Source organism: Acinonyx jubatus, chromosome C1 (assembly GCF_027475565.1).
Source record: "Acinonyx jubatus isolate Ajub_Pintada_27869175 chromosome C1, VMU_Ajub_asm_v1.0, whole genome shotgun sequence".
In the NCBI taxonomy this organism is placed as follows: Eukaryota; Metazoa; Chordata; class Mammalia; order Carnivora; family Felidae; genus Acinonyx; species Acinonyx jubatus.
In genome coordinates, this window is record NC_069381.1 from 16,378,643 (window position 1) to 16,400,501 (window position 21,859).

Sequence of the window (21,859 nt, forward strand, 5' to 3'; positions counted from 1 at the left end):
CATTTTAAGTATGTTTTAGTTTTTCCTGAAAATAAAATCTCAGTCATTTATTTCATATTAATAAGAATGTTTAAAAAGATCTAATGTACATCCAGATAAGTCTTTTGATTTACTGAATCCGCAAGGCCTATGTTTGCTCTTAGGGGAAAAGAGGCACATTCTGTTGATATAATTCATTTTTTAGAAAAACTTTAGTGCCTGTTTAGTAGTTTATACTTTTTATTTTTTATTTATTTTATTTTTTTTTTAATTTATTTTATTTTTTTGGGGACAGAGAGAGACAGAGCATGAACGGGGGAGGGGCAGAGAGAGAGGGAGACACAGAATCGGAAACAGGCTCCAGGCTCTGAGCCATCAGCCCAGAGCCTGACGCGGGGCTCGAACTCACGGACCGCGAGATCGTGACCTGACTGAAGTCGGACGCTTAACCGACTGCGCCACCCAGGCGCCCCAGTAGTTTATACTTTGTGCTCTCTGCACACTGAATTCTTGTTCTGATTTTATTCTCAGTTATCAAAAGAAGTTAATTTACAAATTTTAAGAACTATCTCCTTTTTAAAAAAAATATAGCTCCTACTTTTGCCTCGTTAAAATCTTACAGCATCTGTTTTGTTTTGTTTTGTTTTGTTTTCCACTAGAAAACCAGGAGATACGGATTCCAGTCCTGCCCCTGTGGCTACTAGTGTCACATGTCAGCTCCTAGTCTGCACTTTATTTCTTTAAAAAAAGTATGCATTTTTATAATCCAGATATTAAGACAAATTGTATTCAAACAGTAAGGCTAGATATTCTTAAAGATACTGTGAGTAAGCTAAAAAAAATTCTATGAATTCATGAATGTTCCACAATGTTCAATACCACGGTATATAGATAAGGTGTGGGGTGATGAGAACCGAAAAATTTACATTCGTTTTATGAAGTTTTTTAAATAAACGAACTTTAATTCTTAGAGAAGTTTTAGGTTTACAGCAAGATTGAGAGTACAGAGTACAGTTGAGTTCCCACGTAACCCTGCCTCCCCCGCAGGCTCCCCACTATCTCACAACACAGTGATACATTTGTTACAATCAGTGAACCTACGTGGACTTATTATCACCCAAAGCCCATAGTTTCATTAGGGTACTCTTTTGGCATTGTCCACTCAGTGGATTTTGACAGATGTATAATACATGAATCTACCGTTGTGGTATCATAAAGAATAATTTCACTGCCCTAAAAATCCTCTGTTCTTCACCTATTTATCCCTGCCTTCCTTCAACCACCGGCAACCACTGATCTTTTGACTGCCTCAATAGTTTTGCCTTTTCTAGAATTTTGCCTTTTTCTAGAATACAATAGTTGGATTCATACAGTATATAGCCTTTTCAAATTGGCTTCTTTCACTGAACAATATGCATTTAAGTTTCCTCCATGTCTTTCTATGGCTCGTTCCTCATTTCTTTTTAGTGTAGAATAATGTTCTATTATCAGGATGTGCCACAGTTTATTTATCCATTTACCTACTGAAAGTCATTTTGATTGCTTCCAAGTTTTGGCAGTTGTTAATAGAGCTGCTATAAATATCTGCGTGCACCTTTCTGTGTGGGCAGTTCATTTGGGTAAACACCAGGGAGCACAATGGTAAGGGTAAGCTTCCTTTTCTAAGAAACTGCTAAGCTGTCTTCCAAAGCAGCTGTACTATTTTACATTCTCATTAGCAATAAATAGGGGTTCTTGTTACTATACATCCTCACTGCATTTGGTATTGCCAATGTTGTGGATTTGGGCCATTGTAATAGGTTGCTTTAATTTGCAATTCTCTTATGACGTATATTGAACATTGTTTTCATATTTGCTTCTTATACTTGCTATCTATCTCTTTGGTGAGAGGTCTGTTAAGGTTTGGTGCATTTTCTAGTCAGGTTGTGTGTTTTCCTATTGTTGAGTTTTAAGAGTTCTTTGGGTAGTAGTCCTTTAACAGATGTGTCTTTTGCAAATATTTTATTCTAGTCTGTGGCTTGTCTTCTCATTTTTTTTGACATTACCTTTCACAGAACAAAAGTGTTTTTTTTTTTATAATTTGAAATCTGGCTTCTCAGTTATTTCTTTTAGGGATCATGCCTTTGGTGTTGCCGCTAAAGAGTCATCACTGTACTCAAGTTCATCTAGGTTTTCTCCTATGTTCTTTTCTTTTCTTATTATTTTGAGAAAGAGAGCGAGCAGGGGAGGGGCAGAGAGAGGGAGGCAGAGAATCCCAAGCGGGCTCAGTGCTGTCAGTGCAGAGTCCGACACAGGGGCTCGATCTCACCACTGTAACATGTGAGCCGAAGCCAAGAGTCCACTTAACCAGCTGAACTACCCAGGTGCCCCTTCTGTGTTGTTTTTTAGTTTCCTAGTTCTACGTTTCACATTTAGATCTGTGATCCATTTTGAGTTAAATTTGTGAAGGCTGTGAGGTCTGTATCTAGATTCATTTTTTTACATGTGGATGTCCAGTTTTTATAGCACTATTTGTTGAAAATACTATCTTGCCTTGTCTTGTCTTTGCTCCTTTGTCAAAGATCAACTGACTGTATTTTTGTGGGATGATTTATCTGCTCTTTTACCAATACTGCACTGTCTCAGTTACTGTATCTTTGTAGTAAGCCTTGAAATTGAGTAGTGTCAGTCCTCCAGTTTTTGTTACTCTCCTTCAATACCGATTGGCTAATCTGCCTCTCCAAATAAACTTTAGAAACAGTTTATCAGTATCCACAAAATAACTTGCTGCGATTTTGATTAGGATTGTGTTGCGTCTATAGATCAAGTTGGGGAACAACTGAAATTTTGACAAAACTGAGTCCTCCTATCCATGAACATAGAACATCTCACCGTTTACTTAGTTTTTCTTTGATCTGTCATCAAAGTTTTATAGTTTTCCTCATATAACTCTTATACATATTTTGTTAGACTTAGCGTTAAATATTTCATTTTAAAAATTTTGTTTTTAGGTCCTAATTAAGTGGTAATGTTTTAACTTCAAGTTCTACTTGTTTATTGCTGATATATTGGAAAGTGATTAATGTTCATATATTTACCTTGTATCCTGCAATCTTGCTATAATTGCTTATTAGGGGTTTTTTTGTTGTTGATTTTTTTGCTGGATTTTCTACAGAGACAGTGATCATCTGTAAACAAAGACTGTCTTACTCCTTTCTTCCCAATCTGTAGACTTTTTATGTCCTTTTCTTGTTTTATTAATTAGCTAGAACTTCCAGTACAATGTTGAAAAGCAATGGCGAGAAGGGACACCCTTACCTTGTTCTTGATCTTAGCAAGAACAAGTTTCTCTCCATTAACGATAATGTTAGCTGTTGGTTTTTGTAGATGTTGTTTATCAAATTGAAGAAGTTTCTCTCTATTCCTAACTTGCTGAGAGTTTTTAATCATAAATGCATTTTACATTTTGTCAAGTGATATGATAATGTGATTTTTCTTCTTTAGCCTGTTGATGTGATGGATTACATTTACTGATTTTCAAATGTTGAACCAGCCTTGGATACCTGGGATAAATCCCTCTTGATCATGGTGTATCATTCTTTGTATATATTGTTGGAGTTGATTTGCTAATACTTTGTTGAGGATTTATGTATCTTGGTTCATGAGAGATGTTGGTCTTTGTGTGTGTGTGTGTGTGTGTTTCCTTCTAATGTCTTTGTCTGGTTTTAGTGTTAGTGTAATGCTGGCTTCATAGAATGAGTTAGGAAGTATTCTCTCTGATTCTGTCTTCTGGAAGAGATTGTAGATATTTGGTGTAATTTTGTCCTTAAATGTCTGGTAGATTTCACCAGTAAACCCATCTGGGGCTGGTGTTTCCAGTATTAATTACTCAATATCTTTAATAGATTTAGGCCTATTCAGATTGTCTCTTTCTTCTTGTGTGAGTTTTGGCAGATTGTATCTTTTAAAGAATTGATCCATTTTGTCAGAGTTATCAAATTTGTGGGCATAAAGTTGCTCATATTTTTTGATTTTCCTTTTATTTTATGTGAAATCTATAGTAATGTCCCTTTTTTCATTTCTGTATGAGTAACTTGTGTTTTTTGTTTTGTTTCCTTTTTTGTTTTTTGTTTTTTCCTTAGTCTGGTTAGAGACATACTTATTTTATTGATCTTTTCAAAGAAAGAGCTTTTGGTTTCATTGATTTTTCTTTATACATTTACTCTTTTCAATTTCATTTATTTCTTTGCTAATTTTTTTCTACTGTTTAATTGGATTTACCTTGTTCTTGTTCTGTCCCAAGGTGGAGGCTTAAATTATTGGTTTTAGATCTTCTTTTCTGAAAACGCATTCAGTGCTATAGATGTTCTTCTAAGCACTACTTTTGCTGCATTCTACAAATTTTGATGAGTTGTATTTACATTTTCATTTAGTTTAGGACATATATATTTTTAAATTTCTACATCCAACATGGGGTTTAAACTCATGACCCTGAAGTCAAGAGTCACCTGCTCCATCTACTGAACCAGCCAGGCGCCCCCTAGTTAAATTCCTCTTGCGATTTCTTTCTTGACCAATGTGTTATTTAGAAAAATGTGTGTTGTTTGGGGTGCCTGCGTGGCTCAGTCGGTTAAGGGTCCCAGCTTCAGCTCAGGTCATGATCTCACGGTTCATGAGTTCAAGCCCCACGTCAGGCTCTGTGCTGACAGCTCAGAACCTGGAGCCTGCTTCGGATTCTGTGTCTCCCTCTCTCTCTGTTCCTCCCCTGCTCATGCTCTGTCTCTCTCTCTCAAAAATAAATAAAGATTAAAAAATTTTAGAAAAATGTGTGTTGTTTAATCTCCAAGTATTTGGGATTTTCCAGCTATCTCTTTGTCATTGATTTCTAGTTTAATTCTATTGTGGTCTGAGAGCAGAGATTGTATTTCTATTCTTTTTAGTTTGTTAAGGGAGTTTTATGGCCCAGAATTGGTCTAGTTGGGTGAATGTTCATGTGATCTTGAGAAGAATGTCTAATCTGCTGTCGTTAGATGGAAAGTCTGTCAATGCCCATTATACCCCGTTGACTGATAGTACTGTTGACTTCAGCCGTGTCCTTACTGAAGTTCTGCCTGCTGGACCTGTCCCTTTTTGATAGAGGGATGCTTAAAGTCTCCAACTATAATAGTAGATTTGTCTATTTCTCTTTGCAGTTCTTTCACTTTGCCTTGTTTTGATACTCTGTTGTTAGGCGTATGCATGTAAAAGATTGTCTTTTTGAAGTATTGACCCCTTTTCTATTTTGTAATGCCCCTCTTTATCCCTGATCGTTTTTTTTTTTTTTTTTTACTTTGAAGTGTATTCTGTCTGAAATTAATATAGCTACTCCTGCTTTCTTTTGATTAGTACTAGCATGATATATCTTTCTCTGTGGATTTACTTTAAATCTATATGTCTTTATATTTGAAGTGGGTTTCTTACAGATAACATAGAGTTTGGGTCCTGTTCTTCAGTCTGTTCTGATATCTGCCTTTTAATAGGTGTATTTAGACCATTGATGTTTGAAGTGATTATTGATATAGTTGATTTATATCTGCCATATTTGTTAATGTTGTATATATGTTGCCCTTGTTCTTTGTTCCTATTTTTGTCTTCCGAGTTTTTTTCATTCTTTCATGGTTTTTAATTGAGTATTTGACCTGAGTCCATTTTCACTTCTTTCCTAACATATCGGTTATACTCCTTTTCAGACTTGTTTTAGTGGTTGCTCTGTAGTTTGCAGTATACATTTATATCTAATTCAAGCCCACTTTCAAATGACACTATACTATTTCACAGGTACTGCAAGTACCGTATATACTAATAAAATAATCCCAATTTTCCCCTCCCATCCCTTGTATCATTGCTGTCATTTATTTGACTTATATATATGTAAGTATATCAAGACATAAACATACATAATCAAATAAATTGCTGTTATTTTGAACAGGTATCAGTTATATCAATTAAGAATTAAGAAATAAATGTTTTATTTTACCTTCACCTATTCATTCTCCAATGCTTTTCATTTCTTTACGTAGATTCAGATTTCTGTACTTTATCATTTTCCTTCTCTCTGAAGAACTTCTTTAACATTCCTTGCAAGGCAGGTCTAATGGCAACCGAGTCTCTCAGTTTTGCTTGTCTGAGAAAGGCTTTATTCCCCCCCTCACTTTTGAAGGGTAATTTTGCAGGGTACAGAATTCTAAGTTGGTTTTTTCTCTTACACTTCAGATATTTTATTCTACCTTCTTCCTGTTTGCATGGTTTCTGAGGAGGAATCAGAGGTGATTCTTATCTTTGATCCTCTAGAAGTAGAGTGGTCTTCTTCCCCCCCCCCCCCTTTATTTGGAGATTTTTTTTAAGTATTAATTTTCTGTAGTTTGAATATGATATGCCTAAATGTAACATTTGCTGCTTACCCTGCTTGGTGTTCTCTGAGCACCCTCAACCTGTGGTGTGGTGTCTGACATTGATTTGGGGAAATGCTCAGTCATTATTATTCAAATATTGCTTGTGTTCCTTTTACTGTCGGCTCCATCAAATATCCCCACTGAACATATGTTTTACCTTTTGCAGTTGTCTTGCAGTTCTTAGATACTCTGTCCTGATCTTTTCACTTTGCTTTTCAGTTTGGGACGTTTCTATTGTTATATCAATCCTCAAACTCAGAATTCTTTAAAATTTTTTTTTATGTTTTATTTATTTTTGAGAGAGAGACAGAGTGTGGGTGGGGGAGGAGCAGAGAGAGAGGGAGACACAGAATCTGAAACGGGCTCCAGGCTCCGAGCTGTCAGCACAGAGCCCGACATGGGGCTCGAACTCACAGACCGTGAGATCATGACCTGAGCCAAAGTCGGACACTCAACTGACTGAGCCACCCAGGCACCCCCAAACTCAGAGATTCTTTCCTCAGTTTTTTCCAGTTTTCCAATGTACATATCAGAGGCATTCCTAATTTCTGTTATGTTTTTGACTTGTAGCATTTTTTTTCATTTTTTCTTATTTCCATCTTTCTTCTATTGTTCATCCTTTCCTGTGTGTTGTCTACTTTTTCCATTAATGTCTTTAGCATATTAATTGTCGTGTTTAAAAATTTTTGGTCAGAGTGGTGTGTAGGTGGCTCAGTTGGTTAAGCATCAAACTCTTGATTTTGGCTCAGGCCATGATCTCACTTTTTTTTTTTGAGTTTGAGCCCTTCGTTGGGCTCTGCACTGACAGCACGGAGCCTGTTTGGGATTCTCCCCCTCTCTGCCCTCCCCACCCACTCTCAAAATAAATAAATAAACTTAAAAAAAGAAAAAGAAACAACCAAACACTTCTTGGTCAGATAACTCCTGACATACTTGAGTGTAGTTCTGATGCTTGTTCAGTCCTTAAAGCTGTAATTTTTGCCTTTCAGTATGTCTTGAAAGTTTTTCTTTGTTCTTTTTTAATTTTTTTAATGTTTTTATTTATTTTTGAGACAGAGAGAGACAGAACATGAGCAGGGGAGGGGCAGAGAGAGAGGGAGACACAGAATCTGAAACAGGCTCCAGGTTCTGAGCTGTCAGCACAGAGCCCGACGCGGGGCTCGAACTCATGGACTGTGAGATCATGACCTGAGCTGAAGTTGGACGATTAACCGACTGAGCCACCCAGGTGCCCCTTGAAAGTTTTTCTTGAAAGGTAGACATAAAGTACCGGGTAAAAGGAATTGTGGTAGGGGTGCCTGGGTGGCTCAGTCGGTTGAGTGTCTGACTTTGGCTTAGGTCATGATCTCACGGTCCGTGGGTTCAAGCCCCGTGTTGGGCTCTGTGCTGACAGCTCAGAGCCTGGAGCCTGCTTCCGATTCTGTGTCTCCCTCTCTCTCTCTGCCCTTCCTCCATTCACACTCTGTCTCTCAGAAAATGAATAAACGTTAAAAATAAGTAAATAAGTAAATATATATATGTATATACATGTATATATGTATATGTATATATATATAAATATATAATGAGCGAGCATTTATATTTATGTAAATATAAAAAATACATGTGTGTGTGTGTGTATATATATATATATGCACACATATATATGTACATACATACATACAAAGAAAGAAATTGTGGTAAATAAGCCTATAGTTGATGGGATGGTAAGGTACAGGGGAGGAAGTGTTTCATAGACTGATGATTAGGTCTCAGTGGTTTGGTGAGCCTGTGCCCCTGGTCTGTGAACTTCACCAGTGTTTTTCAGAACCCCCCCACCCCCCCCAACATACATCTTGGGGCAGGATGGCTAAAAGTGGGGTGAAGTTATTTTCCTTCCCCCAGTTAGGTATGAATCTGGTAAAATAGTTTCTCCTGAAACTAGGCCTTGTTAAGAACAGAGTGCTCTGGTATATTTAAAAATGGTTAGTTCCCTCCCTTCCTCTGCCTGAAGCAGGAGGAGGTTTTTCTCCTATATTCACCCCTTAGAGCTCCTGCAGGTAGAACTCACAAAATTATGACTTGGTCCCTCTGGAGTTTTTAACTCAGACTTGTCCACCCTGAGCCTGAGGCAGTTTGTCAATTTCATTTTTTTGTTTTGTTCCTGGTGTGGTTCCCACCGTGTGTCTGTTGGTGGGTTTCTGTTCTGAGAAGTTGCAATTTTCCGAATCTGCCGGTCTTTCTCTCCAATTTGGGGGATAGCAGTTTTGCCCTGTGACCTCGGTTCTCTGACAGATCTAAAAAGAGTTGTTGACCTTTCCATTTTTTTTTCAGCTTTTTACTTGTTGTCAGGATGGAATGGTGACTTCCTAAGCTCCTTCCATGCCAGACCAGAAACCAGAACTTGGAAATATTTGTATTTTTATCTGTCAGCTTCAAATGTGGGGAATTAAAGAAATGGTGGTGGACTAGAAGGGGATCATCCACAATCTTGCTAACAAAGGCAACCAGTGTCATTCTGACATTTGTCCCCCCCACCCCACCCCCTTGTCAGTGCACTTTCTTTTCCTTATCCGAGTGAGATTATACAGTTTGGCTATGATCATAAGATCATCAAACCCAAAACTGAACTGGATGTCCTCTTCCCTAAACTTTTCTTATGTTGTCTGGATCATCTCAGCATCCACCTTCACGTACCATACCAGGACCTGGGAGCTGTCTCTCTCTTCCCTCGCATCCGCTCAGACTCTTAAATCATGACAGTTAACATTTTCTGAATATTTTTGGTTGTCTCTTTCTCTCTCTTCTCTTGCCTCTTTTCCGGGTCAAAGCCTTCATTGATTTATCTCTGAACTCATGCAATAATAGAGCCTGTCTCCAGCATTATCTCCCTCAATTCTGTGCAAATGTCACTTAGATGATACATTTAAGATGCCTCTCTGACCATGCAACTTCCCTACTTAAAGCCTTTGAAACCCTTCAGTGTTCCTCATTCCCTTTCAGATAAATCCAAGCTCCTAAGCATGGCCCATGTATCTGTGGCCACACCCCCTGCCAGATTTAGCCCCCGATACTCCCTGTCCAGTATCACTGACATCCTTACAGCTCCCCCTCCTCCCCTTCCTCACCACTGCTGGGGATGTTTTCTTGTCCATGTGCCTCACGCAGGCTCCCTGCTTCGAGCGCCTGTTGTCTTTCACTGTCTTTCCCTCGTCAGTGCCTACTCATTTATTCAGGCCGGTCAGCTCCTCCTCTAACTGCCTGACCCCCCTGTTCCAAAGCTGGGTTTCTGGGTGCAAATCTCTGCCATTAGCTTTCCTTCCATTCGTTTATTCATGCCACCATCTAATCAACAACATCGTGTGAGGCAGAATTTTAAGCTCTGGGATATAGCAGACGATTTTAACAAGTTCCTTCCCTAAAGGAGCTTACATTCCAGTGAAGGGAGATACACGATGATGAGTAAAAGTATATGTCATAGGTGATAATGCTATGATGATGAATAGAGTAAGAGGAATGGAATGGAGAAGAGGCTCCTATTTAAAGGACATAGGGAAACCTTCAGTGGTGATGGGGCCTTAGAGGAGAGACCTGATGGAAGTGAGAGTGAGCGATGCACACGTGTGGAGACACCTGCAGAGGAACATGCTTAGTGTGTTCCGTGATCGGTGAGGAAGGCAGTGTGCTTAAGGTGGAAGGAGTGAGGGAGAGCGGGTGGAAGGTGACATCAGAGAGTTAATGCCAACCAGGTTATGAGAAGGAATGTAGGCCATTAGGAGGACTTCGGCTTTTGGCGTTTACTCTGAGACCAGAAGCCCAGGAGGCCTTTGTGTGAAGAAGGGACAGGATGTGGCTATGTGCTAGGAAGACCCCTCTGACTCCTGGGGGTAGTGCTGGAAAGGGGCAGAGGCATGGAGACGGTTAGAAGGGATCACTGTCGTAGTCCAGGTAATAGGGGACGGGGGCTTGGACTGATCGGAGAGAGCCAGTGGAGGCAGCAGGAAGTGATTGGGTTTTGGATATGTGTTGAAGGTAGAGCCAACAGGATTTATAACGGATTCCATACGGAGTAGGAGGAGAAGACGGGAATCAAGGTTGACTTTTGAGTTTTGTTCTGAACAGCTAGAAAGACAAAATTGCTATAAAATGGGAAGGTGGCAGAAGAGTTTCAGATACAAGTTGAAACAACCTATCAGGCCTCCGATTGGAGATGCTGAGTAGGTAGCGGGAGGTGTGCATCTGGACTCCAGAGGAGACGACTGAGCTCGAGATGTCACCCTGCAAGCTGACAGGATAAGGATAAACTGCATGGTCAGGATTTGTTGACATTTCTTTTTTTTTTTTCTTTTTCTTTTTTTTAACATTTATTCATTTTTGAAAGACAGAGAGAGACAGAGCGCAAACGGGGGAGGGCTAGAGAGAGAGGGAGTCACAGAATCTGAAACGGGCTCCAGGCTCCGAGCTGTCAGCACAGAGCCCAACGCGGGGCTCGAACTCACTCACGGACCACGAGACCATGACCTGAGCGGAAGTCGGCCGCTCAACCGACTGAGCCACCCAGGTGCCCCAGGATTTGTTGATATTTCAAAAGTGTGGAGTTAGATGGGACAGAAGACAGGAGGAGAGATGACTGAGTCCTGGAATATTCCAAACTGTAGAGGCCAGTGTGACCCAGAGGACCCAGCAAAGGATGCTGGGTGGTGAGGTCACAGGAGAACCAGAGAGAGCAAGAGCAAGTGAAACAGGTGTTTGCAGCGGGAGGGAGTGATGACCCGTGTCCTGTGTTGCACATAGGTCAGATGAGATGAGGACAGCGTATTGAAAGTCCGTTTATGTAACTGTATGAGCCTTCTTCGTTTGGCTGAGAACTCACCGGAAGCAGGGGCGCGTACAGCTCTGACACGGGTGGTACGCATATGCTGTTGAACAGCTGTTTTCCTCAGGGTGGTTCTCTCACTACCTCTGAGCTCCAGTCTCATCTGTCATATGGGGACGGTTTCCATTGAGTCATTGTGAGGATCCCGTGAGCGCTTCCAGATGAAGCGCTAAGCGTGGTCGCTTCCATGTAGTTAAACGTGTGACAGTTACCGTCATGATTTAGCGTACCTGGCGCAGCGCCCCTCCCTGTTGAGAAACGTTTGTCAAACGCACGAGTGAGTTGCCTGTTGGTCTGACTGTTGCGTTCGTGGCGTCTCCCTTTGTGCCGGTGAGGTATTAACGTGGCGCTTTCTGGGTTTCCCTGGGATGTAGCGCCGATCCGCAGAAAGCGGATTCCGGAAGAAGAGAGGGGGAGACGTCCTCGGGGCAGAGCTGATGCGATGGAGCTCCCCAACTATAGCCGGCAGCTGCTGCAGCAGCTCTACACCCTGTGCAAGGAGCAGCAGTTCTGTGACTGCACCATTTCCATTGGCACCATTTACTTCCGGGCCCACAAGCTCGTCCTGGCCGCGGCCAGCCTCCTGTTCAAAACCCTGCTGGACAACACCGACACCATCTCCATCGACGCGTCTGTGGTGAGCCCCGAGGAGTTTGCCCTCTTGCTGGAAATGATGTACACTGGCAAGCTGCCTGTGGGCAAGCACAACTTCTCCAAAATCATCTCTTTGGCCGACAGCCTGCAGATGTTTGACGTGGCCGTTAGTTGTAAAAACCTTCTGACCGACCTCGTAAGCTGCTCCGTTCAGGGCCAGGTGGCGAGGGATGTCTCCGCACCGTCCTCAGAGTCATTCAGGAAGGAGCCCGAGAAGCCCGAGGTGGAAATCCTTTCCCCTGAGGGTGCCGGAGAGCCTCGTTGTTCCCTGGAGGATTCTGCCCCTCTGGGGGGCCCTGTGAAAGCCGAGACCGAGGAGGCGGTCCATACGGCTGCACAGGAGATGAGCATGGGTCCTTCCGCTGCCCAGGAAATTCCGGGGAATGCAGACGCCCCGGTGGAGACTCCTCGTCCAGCTGAAGTTTGTTTCCCCTCCCCTGCCGGACAAGCCTTTAGTGCGGCGAAGGAGGCGAGCACGGAACCAGGTAACATTCACGTAATAGTTGTTTTGGGGTCCGTCCCTCTGTTGCCAGTTACTATGTTCAGTGACTCTTGTGGATTTTTTGTTTCTTTTTTTTAAAGTTTGTTTGTTTATTTTTGAGAGAGAGAGAGAGAGAGAGAGAGTGAAGGGGAGGGGCAGAAGGAGACGGAGAGAATCCCAAGTAGGCTCCGGGCTGCCAGTGCCTAGTGAACCCGGGGCTTGAATTCAGGAAATGCGAGATCGTGACCTGCGTGAAACCAAGAACCAGACACTCAACCCACGGAGCCACCCAGGCACCCCATGAATTCTTTTGTTTCAGTGATGAATTTACTGAAGACCACTGCTAGATAGGCACCCAAAATCCAGTCTAGTCCCACACAAAATCCGAAGCAAAACTCCTCCTGGGGCATTCTTCTTTTAAAAGTGTTTGTGTTTTTGAGTGTTGGAAGTCTGAAGATGAACTACAGAGCAGAAAAGCAATACTGAAATAGTGATGTATCAGTTTTGATGCTTACCCATTATTCTAACCGGGATGAGGCTGGCACCAAGGAAGAAGCTGTAGGAGACACTGTTCTTTGTTACCCATAACTGATGTGTCAGGTGTCAGTTATAGATGCAGTATATGCCCTAAAGGTCATCAGCTTAAACTTTTAAAAATCACTTCAAATAATGAATCACTGATTTTTTTTTTATTATGTTTTGTTTTGCACTCAGAGTATGAGAGGAAACGCCGTCAGCTGAATTTTCTTCTAGAAAATGAAAGTATCTTCTCTGATGCACTCTTGGTTACCCAGGATGTTTTAAAAAGACTAGAAGAATGTTCAGAAATTAAAGGTGCACAGGAGGAGGTAGGTCCTGCGAGTTTTGTTTGTTTGCTGGTGTAGACAGCCTTCCATATGGGGCAGAACAATGAAAATGCAAAATACCTCAGGTCTCAATTTTTTCAAACTTAAATCTTTTTGACATTTAGTCTCTAAAGAGCCGTCTTGCAACAGTACTAGGCAATGTGCTTTCAAATCCTGAATCCCAGCTTTCAACCAGTTTTGATCCAGGATGCTTAACTGATCATACCATTTCCTCCTGATTAATCAAGGGTAAAATGAAGCAGAGGGTAGTCATGGATAACCCCAAATCAAGATCAAATGATAAAAACCAAAGCAGAACAACAAGAAATATTCAAAACGTGGCACGTCAAGGATTTAATACAAACCTTATATAGTGAACTGTAGTCAGTGTTTAGGAATACAGTAGCCATTTTCAGACACAAAACAGTAATGGTGAACATTTATTGAGTACTTAATATGCTACACTTGGGACACATGTTATCACATTTAATTCTGACAGAAATCACCAGGGTGGATTTTACTCTTTTCTAGCCCTATTCTATGGAAGAGAAAACTGTCTCAAGGAGGTAATATAACGTGGCCAAGGTCACAGAGCTCGTAGGACTGAGCAGTAATTCAGACCAAACCACTTTGACTTTAGAGCTAGCTGTTCCTTTGCACACTGGGTTTTACTGCCAATAGGGTAAAAATGATACACATTTGTCATGTATGTATAAATGTTTAAGAATTGCCCGACAGAAAACCGCCCAGTGGCTTATCATGCTCTTTTTCTTAGCTGACCTTTTCTCCTTTTCAGTATTTTGGTAAGACGCATCCCCACCTGTGGGCTTCCCACTACCTGATTCCTCAGATCTTGAACCTACAGGATTGATTCCACGGCCACTTTAGAACTCCTCGTGCTTCTCTCTTCACCCAGCCGTGCCTCCCGTGCTGAGAGGGGCTGGCACAGCCAGTGGGCACTGTGCCTGCAGGCTCATCTGAGGGGTGGAGTGGGGTGGGGGAGGCCTCCCATGTTGCTGTTAGTTACCATAATCCAAGCAGTAAATGTCTTCTACTATTTAAGTATTTCCCCGATTCATAGCAAGTTACTTTAAAAAAAAAAAAAAAATTTAAGGTCAAGTATTTATTTTGACCGTGGTTAATCAGTAGTTGGCTGTAAATTATTTTCTTGAGAGAGAAGCTTTTTATAAGACTGGGTTAACCCTAATGACTCTGGTAGGGAGGTTACAGGTTGGTATCTTGGTACAAATCCTTGGTATTCTTTGTACCGATTATGTTAAAGGACATTATGATTTTATATTTTTGCACTTGGTTGTTCTCTTAACTGTTCGGTGTATCATTTTTGTCACTAGTTTGTTACCTTGATAGCTTATAGACACATCTCTTCATTTGTTCTCTTAGGACTTCCTCTCCACTTAATTTTGGTTATGGAGGAGCAAGAGCATCCCTTAGACCAGCAACACCCAAATTTTTAGTGTTGCCTGTGGACGGACTTGCTTGAACTGTGTGTTAAGGATTTTTTTCTAACACTGGTACCTAAAATGTGCGGCAAATAACAAATGCTCAAGAAATTTTTGCTGTACATGGTTTCATTCAACATTTTTTCCCCTCCTGATTCTTGTCCCAATCTTTTGATGGCAGTAACATTAATAATACTTTGAAAGAACACTGATTCACTGTTGGGGATCATTATAGGCTTATGTTATTTTTTCTCAGTTTTAGAGATGAGAGTAAGAGCTCTACAAATCACTTGGTGGCTGTATTTAAAACGGAGTCTGTTACAGTCCATAATAAACCTTTCAGTTGCAGAAAGAAAAAGAAAAACGGCTAAAGAGCATCAGATTAAATTAACGTATAGAGTTCGTGAAGTGCTGCTTTGTACTTAGGCCCTGTACTTCTGTCTCACTTTTTTAATGTTTGTTTGTTTTTGAGAGATAGAGAGTGTGAGTGGGGGAAGGGCAGAGAGAGAGGGAGACACAGAATCCGAAGCAGGCTCCAGGCTCCGAGCTGTCAGCACAGAGCCCGACACGGGGCTCGAACCCGCGAACCAGAGATCACGACCTGAGCCGAAGCTGGACGCTTAACCGACCCAGCCACCCAGATGCCCCATCTGTCACTTTTTAACTTCCCTTTAGACAGGTTTATTAAGGTATGATTGACATACAGCAAGATGTATGTATTTAAAGTGTGCAGTTTGATAAGTTTTAAAACCTGAAACCATCACCACAAGCAAGATATTAAACATATCCATCACCCTTAAGTTTACTTATACCCTTGGTAATCCCTTCTCCCTTCTCCCTCCCCTCCCCCCTTTCAACTTACCCATCCCTGGGTGATAGTGACCTGCTTTCTCTCTGTAAGTGAATTTGTATTTTCTAGAGTATTATATACAAATGGAGTCATATAGTCAATATATATTTTTTGGTCTGGCTTCTTGCATTCAGTATAATTCTTCTGGGGTCTATCCATGTCATTGTATGTTTATTCCTTTTTTATGCCCGAGCAGAGTTCCAGTGTGGATATACAATTATTTTATTCAGCCCTCCCGTTTGCTAGTGTTGTGCTCTCAAACAACTTAATCTCTATAAACGTTAATTTCTTAATTTGTAAAACAGGAATGTTATCACCTACATTACAGGATCGTTGTCAAATTAATAAAGATTATTGATGTAAAACTCACACTAAAATGTCAGGCACATAGAAGGAGCTCAGTTGGTGGTGACTGCTGCTGTTTGTTTTTACATCAACTCTCTATTTTTAGGCCTAGTTGACTTTGAAACCCGTTTTTTACTTAATGCCTTATAATATCCTCGTTCCATGGTCGTTTTCTCTGACACATGAGATGGATCGCTGTTTCTTTAAGCTTAATTTGCAAGTCATGCTTTCAAACAGGTACCATTACCCGCCTGGAAGTACCTTCCCGAACTGCAGGTGTAGCGTCTTGTACAAAGCCTTCGGTCTCTAGGACAATGGGTTCAGTGTATATAAAAATTATCCGGTGTACTTGTTAAAACTTACACCTCCAAACCTCATTTCCAGAGGGTCTGATTCTTAGGTTGTGGTAGAGTTTGGGGAATCTACGTCTTTAACAGTCTCCCCGTTTTGCTGCTTTGGTATCTGTAGACCACATTTCTCAGAAGCACTGTCAGAGAAGTTCATGGCTCACACAATTCTCCATGTATGATGGCAGATGTCACAGTGTGCTGCTGCCTCTCAGTGATTTGAGGGGCCACCAAGCAACATTGTTCCCAAGTGTTACTCTTTGCTTACCCCTGATTCAGCAAATATTTACTGAGCAGCTGGTAGGTGCCAGGCATTGAGCTGGTTGCTAGGAAAAGAAAAGGAAATAAGACTGGATCCCTATCCTTATAGCAAAGAAGTCCTGCCACACATGTAATTATTTTTTGGAAGTCCGCAAACTATGGGAATCCCCAGAAGGCCTCAGTATTGAAAGCATCTGCAAACTGTTCACTTGAAACAGTCTGCATTTCAGCTACGATCGTAAAGGTTGGGAGCTTGTTTGTTATTTTTCTGTTTAAACATTTTTAGCTCCCAAGGAGCTTTGAATGCTTTTTGCTGTTGTTATTTGGTTAATCAGCATAACATTAAGAAGACAGCTTAACATTAAAAATAATCTGTGCTTGGATGTGTAATTTTGAGGCTTGTTAAGGCTTGTGAGCATTCTGTTGAGATGGACCAGCCTGTTCCTTTTCTGAAACACAGATATAGGGTGTGCACCTGGCCTGGACTGGGTTTCAGGAAGACACCATCAACTAGTGTCCTGATTATTCTCTTTCCTGAGATATATGATGAAAGGTGGCAAAGCCATTCCCCGAGCGGTGATTGCGGCAACATGAGAGGAGGCCGGGCTGCTTGGGTTGTGTGCAACCAAAGCCAAAACTGATTAAGGAGAAATCTCTTGGGTGCTGGGATGGGAAAGTGGCTTCTGCCTGTCTTTATCTCAGTGTAATATTTCTGCCCATTAGAAAAAGCAGATCCTGACCTTAACAGGCTTTCTGGCTGAGCTGAGCAAAACCTCTGTTTAAAGGCAAGCTCATATTTTTTTTCAGCTGTAATGCAGGAACTTTTAATTGTCTTTTTTCTTTATTCCTAGCCATGTCCCTGCTTTTAATTAGTTGTGTATATAGCAGAGTGAATCTACGACTAGAATAAGGAGATAACTTCTACTATTGATTTCCTTGCTGTTTGATCCACTTTTCTCCTAAAGTTCTAGAAAGACTCCCAAAGCTTAAGATCTAGTAGCATTTTTTTCTCCTTCAACTTTGTTTCAAAGGCAAACAAGTCTCCCATGTGAATGTGATGTTTTCAAACACGTCACTACTTTGGAGGTTTGTCAAGAAGTGCAGGTCTGTGTCTTGTGGACTGTGTTTACTGACATTGTAGGGTGACCCTGTTGAGAAGTTAATAGGATTCATTTTAAAGGCCTATGAGAAATGAAAATAAGTTGTTGTTTTTCCAAAGCTTCTCTCTGCAAATTATTAAGTCTAAGATATGCAGCCATAGGTAGAAGGGCTATTGGTTTTATGGCAAGGGAATTTCATGCAGTTAAACAAGTATTTATTAAGCACCTACTGTGTACCAGTCTATGTACAAATCATCGGTACCAGGAGGAATGCTACATATGGTCAAGATATGACCCAGTGTTCAAAGTGATGTTGATTCTAGTAAGTCCAGTACAATGCAGTGTAAGCGGATTTGGTTATACTCAAAATCTGGGAGTTGGAACTATGAAAAGGGTTCCAGGTCAATGGAATCAGCTCAGTGTTTCCTCCAGGGAACTCTACTTCCTGGCCATGCAGCCTTGGGCAGGTTACCTCACCTCTTTGACTCATTTAGGTAGTTGTAGATGTAATGCCCCCTAGGACTGATGTGAGGGGTTAAGGAGACGGCATATATGCACAGTGTCTGGGATGGTGTTGAGCTCGTGTGGTCTGTATCATTAGTGCCATCATCTGGCTCGGCATTCAAGGGAGGAGTGAGTGAACAAGAATACAGCATAGCTCAAACAGACCCAAAGGCAGTAGGCAGACAGTTGGGAAAAATAAGTAAGTTCAATTAAAACACCTTCGTACAAGGCAAAGATTAAATTTTTAAAAAGAAACTGTCCCATCTTTAAATCTGCTGACCTGTAATTCGTTCATAAATCGAAGTACTCTGTGAATATATGTGTGACCATAAATTGATATGAATTTATTGAAGTACCTTTAACTCTAAGAATCCAAGGAATTCCAAGTGCATGGTTAAAGAGCAAAACTCGGTTTTGGGTTCATCTCTCAGAGTTCTGGTACACGATCGCCATAAGTGAATCTCAGTCTGCCGCAATATGTGACACCCTCTGTTCAGGCAGATACGCTATTTCAGAAAAGGGCTCACCGCACGGCGGAGCCCCAGGCAGCTTCGGAGGCTGATGGAGTAACAGTTAAAATGCTGGCTCTGGTGCCAGGTCCCCAGTAGGTTCTGGAAGAAAGAGCAAAGAGCAGGGCTGTCCAGGCAACTGACTGCTCCCTCCTGGCCCTTTCATCAGCCCACCCCTGCTCATCTTCCCAGATGGTCACACCCTAGCGTCACTGCTGAGCAATGAAGTTAACAAATGTTTTAATTTCACTGCTGAGCAGTTCTGCCGAGGAGGAGACAGCGGAGAGGATAATGAGAAGCACATCAGATGCCACCATTGATGAAAGCTTTTCTTCCCCACCGGCTCATGTGATAATGCCCGACAAATTGGATACTGGAGAGAGGTGGATTCGGGATATTCAGAGAGCTCCGGGTGAAAGAACGCCGGCTTCGGTAGAGGAGGACGGCTAAATGCTGTATCCGTTAAGATGCATCGAAGAAAGAGGGGAAGGAAAGTGAAAATGAAGAGGGAGAAACCCGTTAGTTACTAAGGGCATTAGCACTGACTGGGTCTGTGTTAGTTATTTGTTGCCCTGTAACAGATTAACATTTAGCAGTTTAAAAGAGCACACATTTATGACCTCGCCGTTTCTGTTGGTCAGGAATCTAGGCGTGCCTAGCCGAGCCCCTGGCTCAAGGTGCCTAGGAGGTCTGTGTCAGGGTGCATCAGCCAAGGCCGCAGACAGCCCCTGCCTGGGCTGGGTTGGAGTGGGGGTGGGGAGTGTGTCGTTCTAAGTACACCCACGTGACTGTTGGCAGGGTTCTGAAGACTGACTTCCAAGCCCGCTCGCTGAGTGTTGGCCGGAGACATAGTTCCCGCCACGTGGGCCTCTCCGGAGGGCAGCTCACAAAACGGCAGCCTGCCTCGAGAGCCAAGACGGACCACGCCCACATAGACGAGACGGAGGTCCTAGTAACTTCGCCTCAGAAGTGCCTTCCCGTGACTCCTGCCATATTCTTTCCCTTAGAAGCATATCATCGGTCTCAGCCTGAGGGCACGAATACCTGGTGACGGGGGCTGCCCGCCTCCTACTGCCATCAGGGAAAAGGCATTCTCTGAAGAGGCTTTAGGTGGACCAACAAAGGTACAGAAGGCTGAATAAATGTGACTGAAGGGGATTAAGCATTCAACTGAGTTGGTATCTCGTTTGTCTATTGTTTTTAAAATAGAGACAAGATGAGTGACGTCAGGTTCTTGGAAGTTACTTAATTCACTTAATATGGATTCCTAAACTGGGTTTTATCTGAATTTACTTTTGTACCTGACTAAAAATCCTAGGAACCAGGTTTAACTTGGCTTTCTACAGCCATTCTGTGATCAGAAAGCAAGCTCAAGCAAAGCCAAGAAACACAAAGCCTAACTCGTTCCTAATTCCCGTTTATTTGGGAGGAGGAGAAAAGGATAAAAATCTCTCTCAACAAAAATTTTAAACCTGTAATTACTACCAGAATTGATAAGAACTATCTAGATGAATTTTGCAAGTGTAGATTTTCATGAGATCCTTTCATGTTGTCTGTGTGTGTAGAAAACCATAACTTTTTGCTTTCTTGTGCAAAAACTCTTCTTTTATAGTATCGACACTAAAAATGATCAAAGGTAGGTTGTAGTTTTGCCAACTGGAAATACAAAGGCTATGCACGTGAAATTAACTTTCGGTTCCTTATTTTTAAAAGTAAACCCGTTATTGCTAAAATAGAAATATTAACCCTTCTTTCCAGTTGGCCTTCCTCCCGCTAATTTTGTTTTATTTCACCACCAGAGTTGCTGATATTTTAGTACTCCAGGGTTAGAAGAGTCCAGATGGTGGCATTTGGTGCCAAGACCTCTGGAGGATAAGGCATTTCTGGGGGAAATTGTGTGGCTCTAGACTTAAACAGAAAGCTTCGGATTAGAGAGCTAGCTTTCAGGGGGATCTGCCTAGAGGTGATATAAAAAGTATATGTGTGAGAGCTTTCCCAAAGGGAGAGCATAATGGAAGAAAAAGGACAGAGTTGAGACCAGTTTTTGGTACTGCTGATAGGTAGAGATTTGGAAGGAAAGCCAGTGAGGAAGGCTGAGAAGGAGGGGTCAGAAAGGCTGGTGCTTATCCACACCAAATGCTTCAGTGTTACAAAGTCAGAGGAGCCCGGGGCCCCTGGGTGGCATCCTACTCTTGATTTTGGTTCGGATCACAATCCCAGAGTCATTGGATCAAGCCCCGTGTCGGGCTCTGTGCTGAGCATGGAGCCTGCTTAAGATTAATTTTCTCCCCGCACCCCTCTCTCCTCCCCCTTCCTCTCTCCCCGTCTCCCCCACTCAATGTTGTCTCATGCAAGGGACACAGAAATGCCATATACCACAGAAAGGCCAAACAGGCAGGGATCAAACTGGTTAGGGCCTCACTCTCCAAATCCAGAGAGCACGGGGTTCTTGTGGCCGGCTGATCTCTCTTGTTGGTTACTTGTGTTCACAGACTATAATGGGGTGTCTTGAGGGTGAAGAAGGACGTTCAGCATTCCAGAGAATCCTGGATAAAGTAAGAGATGAGAGCCTGGATGTTCAGACTGTTGTGTCTCTGTTGAGGCTATACCAAGATTCCAATCCTGCAGTAAAGGCAGCGTTGTTACACAGAAAGCCAGAAGACGTACAAGCAGCGCAGCCAGAAGGTAGGAGAAAACCCTGTCCACCCAAGTGGCTCGAGTTTTATTCTGGGAAGATGCTGTCAAGTTTGCTCCAGTGGCTTAGTTGCCATGAAGTGATTTTCCACATCAATTCTGCCTGTAATTCCAGAAGCCGCCTGTTAAATGTATACAACCTAAACTTGAGCCTCCATTTCTATCGCCTAGTTAACTAGTCCGACACCTTGAAGTTGGAGCAGACGGTCCGTGTTCTCCTGCCCTTCAAAAAGCCACACATCCCAGTCAGTGTTCTGACTGCCCAGGTCACGTGAACTGGTTTGCCAGCAGCACTTGCCGCTGAAGTTTCTCCCACTTGGGTTAGGTACAAAGCAGTGGCCTTGCCAACCAGAAGTTAACCTCTGGCTGGCTCTGCAGCTTTGTGTTTCGACAGATAAATGAAACATTTTTCCTTTCATAGAGTTTAAACAGAATAATAAAGTATTTTCCTCTCCAAAAAGAGATTCTGCATTCGGGTGCTCAAAATAGGCTGAGAATCACTTTCCTATTCCGTTAGATCTCTCTTGACAAACCATGCTGTCGTTTTCTTCAAATTGACTAGCTT

At 42.1% G+C, this 21,859-nt stretch overlaps 1 protein-coding gene across 1 annotated transcript in view; it reads left to right on the top strand.

The window, feature by feature from the left end:
- The first annotated feature begins 11,618 nt into the window (after window positions 1–11,618).
- The window catches only part of ZBTB40 (zinc finger and BTB domain containing 40), a 36,804-nt gene continuing 26,563 nt past the window's right edge, over window positions 11,619–21,859 (top strand). Inside the window, exons 1-3 of the mRNA XM_027060132.2 lie at window positions 11,619–12,383; window positions 13,094–13,227; window positions 21,093–21,285. Coding sequence (XP_026915933.2) covers window positions 11,687–12,383; window positions 13,094–13,227; window positions 21,093–21,285 — 1,024 coding nt within the window. The 5' untranslated portion in view covers window positions 11,619–11,686. The remainder of the gene's footprint in view (window positions 12,384–13,093; window positions 13,228–21,092; window positions 21,286–21,859) is intronic.